The sequence below is a fragment of the Artibeus jamaicensis genome, unplaced genomic scaffold, assembly GCF_021234435.1.
Source record: "Artibeus jamaicensis isolate MK-2021 breed Jamaican fruit bat unplaced genomic scaffold, CSHL_Jam_final scaffold_537, whole genome shotgun sequence".
NCBI classification, from domain to species: domain Eukaryota; kingdom Metazoa; phylum Chordata; class Mammalia; order Chiroptera; family Phyllostomidae; genus Artibeus; species Artibeus jamaicensis.
Window position 1 is genome coordinate 1,791,682 of NW_026522047.1, and position 3,696 is coordinate 1,795,377.

At 67.5% G+C, this 3,696-nt stretch overlaps 1 protein-coding gene across 2 annotated transcripts; it reads right to left on the reverse strand.

Annotated features, from left to right (window-relative positions):
• Nucleotides 1–2,274, reverse strand: ODF3 (outer dense fiber of sperm tails 3). Of its 2 annotated transcripts, XM_053658737.1 has the most exons (6): nt 2,166–2,274; nt 1,817–2,017; nt 1,358–1,459; nt 1,155–1,276; nt 395–535; nt 1–90 (listed from the first exon to the last, which is right to left on the reverse strand). In XM_053658737.1, the coding sequence occupies exons 1-6, from the start codon at nt 2,272–2,274 to the stop codon at nt 1–3; spliced, it is 765 nt and encodes a 254-aa protein (XP_053514712.1). The 2 variants fall into 2 exon arrangements, with proteins under 2 accessions (XP_053514712.1, XP_037017232.1); XM_037161337.2 differs by lacking the exon at nt 395–535.
• Between the last annotated feature and the right edge of the window lie 1,422 nt (nt 2,275–3,696).

Sequence of the window (3,696 nt, forward strand, 5' to 3'; positions counted from 1 at the left end):
CTAGTCCGTCTGCACGAGCAGGGGCGTCATGTAATCAGAGTGCTTGATGCCGAAGGTGATGATGGGGGCACAGGGCTTGTTCATTGTCACCTGAGAGAGAAGAGGCTGTGACGGGCTGGCCCCCGCCTGCACCCCACAGGTTTTGCTCTCTCAGGCTGGGCTTGCTGATGGCTTTACTGTCCCCAAGATGACCAGCATGAAGGTCACATTGCCAAGTTTGAACACAAGACCTGCTATGTGGCAAGTGCTCAGTAGCATTAACTGTCTGGGGACAGGGAGCCTGCCTGCTGGGGGAGGGGCCAGGCGCCAGAAATGCACCAGCAGGCCCCCCAAGCCCACCTTGTCGGGGCCTCCTCTCACAGTCCCCCCCGACCCCCTGCCCTGTCTTCCAGACCTTCTCAGGGCTGTGGGCCCCTGGCCCTGGCTTGAGGGTCTTGTCCCCCGGAGGCTCCACACGGGCAGCGATGGTGTACTGTGGAGCCTTCAGCCTGGTCACCTGCACGTCGGTCTGGTGGTAGGCGGCGGGGCCTGGGGTCTGGGGGGCCAGAGGGGCTCAGACAGGCTCTGCCCACCTGGCCTTGTGACCCCAGAGGGCAAGAGGCCAGTGCCGGACGTCAGATCTCAGGCCCCGGGTCTCTGTGTCTGTGCCGGGGGCCCCTCTGACTCCAAACAGAGCTCTCTGTGGCGTGCAGCCAGTGCTGCGGGCCCTGTCCGTGTGGGGCGTCGTCCTCGACGTCAGCCTCACAGTGGCAGGGACACCCCGCGTGTGGCAGCCCGGGCTCACCCTGCTGCACGCAGGAGAGGCCCCTCCTCGGGGCCGGGATGCTGTCCTGGGAGGCCAGACTGGACGGAGGGGACACGGGCGCAACTGGGGTGTCTGCACTGGTTGCCACATCTGGTCCCCAGCTCCCTTCATCCCACATCGCCCCCTGCCCTTGCCCCCACGTAGGGCTCTGTGGACCCCTTTCCTTTCCCTGCTCAACCCTCCCTGGTACTCGCATGTGACGGGCACGGGGCAGCTCCCGGCCCCCCAGCGGGTGAAGCGCTGAAGGCCTTTGGGGGGCAGGGTCGAGCCGATGGATGGTGGGTCCTGGGGAAGGGACCACGAGGGCTAGTTTCGGGGTGCGCTCTGCCCCCCACCCCGTGCGCCTTGCCTTGTGCAGATCGTCGCTGAAGCTGCCCAGCTTGCTGCGGCCCTTGATGGAAAAGGAGGGCTGGGAGGCCTTGCCCACGGAGTGCGGCCCCATCACGGCAGGCAGCATGTACGCCGCGGGGCCTGCAGGGGGCGCCAGCACTGAGTCTCTGCGGCCCCCGCAGACCCCACCCAGGCGGCGGGGCTGTCAGGGCCGCCACGGACCTGGGGTACTGTCCACGCGGAAGGTCCTGGTCCGGGCAGAAATGGAGTGGCTGGGGGCCGAGTCGAACACATACTTGGTAGATCTCTCCGGGAAGTAGTCGCCTACAGGAGGGAAGCAGCAGAGGGGGCTGGCAGGGCAGGGGCCTCAAGGACCCCTGACCCGCAACCCCTGACGTTGTGGGCGCCCGGCCTCCAGGCCCCGGCTTGGGCGGTGAGGGTGGCGAGGGTGGTGACAGCGAGGGGTCAGGGGTGTTGGGAGGGGAGGTGCTGCGGGGTGCGGGCAGGGGCCCGGGACGGCCGGGTGCGCCTTTCAGGTGTCCCCGAGGCAGCGGCTCCTCCGAGGGGCCTGGTGGTCACTCCCCTGGAGGAGGGTGGTGGCTGTGCTCCCTCACACGCTGGCTCAGTGGTGCGGTGGCCGACAGGGGCGGGCTGGGTTGAGGCAGGGCCACTGTCACGCACCGGGGCCGGGGGTCAGCACGGTCTTGGTGCAGTAGCGCCCCAGGATGGAGAAGGAGGGGCCGTAGTCCTTGCCGGTCCTCAGTATCTTGGGGTTCACGCTGTAGCGAGGCCCTGGGGAGCAGTTCTCTGCCAGGAGCATGGGGGCCCCGCGGAAGCTGTAGGCGGGTGCACGCAGCTTGGTGGGCGTGTGCTTCACGAAGCCTGCGGGGCGGGGCTCTCAGTGGTTTACAGCCAGACCCGGACCTTTCCCCACCCTGTTGAACGCGGAGGGGTTGACGCCCTGCAGCCCAGATGAGCCCCAGACCTGCCCACGCCGGGCTCACCCCAGACCCGGCTCCCAGGCACCTACCTGTGGTAGGTGGAATCAGGTACTTGGGCCCCGGGCTGCTGTACAAGGCCATGATGGGCCCCCGGGGGCGGTGGGGCCTCCAGCTTCCCACCCACACTTCCTCCACCATGGTGGCTCTGTGTGTGGACAGGAGGGTGAGCAAGGGCTGGAGGGCCACCCTGCCCCCCCGCCCCCCTCGCCTGTGTTCCCACCCACTCCTCAGCGGGGTCGAAAGCTGCGAACGGACCTAAGGGCCGTGGAAGCTTCCGTCTGGAGTCGTGGGCTTGCTCTGCTCTCACCAGCGCCCAAGGCAGTGGCCCCAGACGCCCGGACGCAAGCCCAGACCAGCTGTCTCTTCAGGGCCTCGGGGACCACCCCTCCCTGGCTCTGGGCGACTGGCTAGTTCCTCCCACTCAGAGGCTGCTGGGCATGGCTGGGCAGGAGCAGCGGGCAGCTAGGCTGAGGCCGCACTCTGGGGTGGGCCCGGGTCCCCCTGGAGGGGCCCTTGCCTCTTGGGTCTGGGTGCAGCACTCAGAGCGGCCTCCGAACCGAGCCTCCTCAGAGGTGGTCCCGTTGCATCGTCCTTGGTGCCGGAGTTCCGCAGAAAGCAGCGTGCAAGGAGGGCCTCTGCCCTCTCCTCTCCCGCAGGGGGCTGGGGGCGTTGGGGCGGGGCCCGGCCCCTGACTCTGGAATGTGGCTCTGGGAGGGCAGGTTCTAGATTCCTGTCTGTGTGAGGGAGACAATGGCCTCCTACTGGAGGGACCCCCCACCCCGCACCGAGCCCGGTGTGGCTCTGGTCCCAGGACGTCAGTCTGCACCTCATTACCCAAAAAGAGGTGGCAAGTTCGTGGGGACCCAGAGCCAGGTGGCCCAGGGCCCAAGACGAAGGCTGTGAGGGCCAGAGTTTGGCCTGCTGAGGTCTGTCCTCGGAGACCACTGAGCAGGGGAAACAGAGGCAGGGAGGGACCTGGGGTCCTGGACCAGGGCTGGGGGGGAGCTATCGGCCCCTGACTGGACCCTGCTCTGTCTCTTGCCACGCTGGCCAGTCGGCCCCTCAGACTCGGGGTCCTCACAAGCTGGCACAGGTGTTCTAGCCTTTGCTGGGCCCCCCTTGGGGCTCTGGCTTGGGCATCTTCCAGGCTCTTTCCTTGGGTGACTTTGCGGGGAGGGCCTGCTCTGGCCCCTGGACCGCGCTGAGTGGGGACGGGGGCAGCTGACTGGCCTGGGGCGTGCGCCCTGCCAGCCAGGCCCCTCCTGGGTCTGGGCTCTCTGCCCGGCCTGCTCCGAGCCCATTCCCCACTCCACCGTGGACACTCTCTTGTCCGCACGTGTCCCTGCCTGTCACTCTCCTCTGTCCTCCAGCCCCCACGGGCCTCAGACTGGCTTCGCATTGCTGGCTGCCCTCTGTGCAGGGAGCTTGCACACGTGTGCCTCACCCATGTGCACTCGTGTGCGTGTGGTGGTGCCCCCGCGTGTGGGAAGAGATGGAGCCGGAGCCTGAGCTGCAGGAGGTTTATTGGTTGAGAAGTCGAGAAGGAGGTCACGCGTGGGG

Coding starts and splice junctions, on each gene's coding strand:
- ODF3 (XM_053658737.1), bottom strand. CDS start 2,274: ATGGTGGAGGAAGTGTGGGTGGGAAGCTGGAGGCCCCACCGCCCCCGG. Junction 1,460..1,816: donor CGTGCTGACCCCCGGCCCCG/GTGCGTGACAGT, acceptor TCCCTCCTGTAG/GCGACTACTTCCCGGAGAGA. Junction 91..394: donor GGGCCCACAGCCCTGAGAAG/GTCTGGAAGACA, acceptor CTTCTCTCTCAG/GTGACAATGAACAAGCCCTG.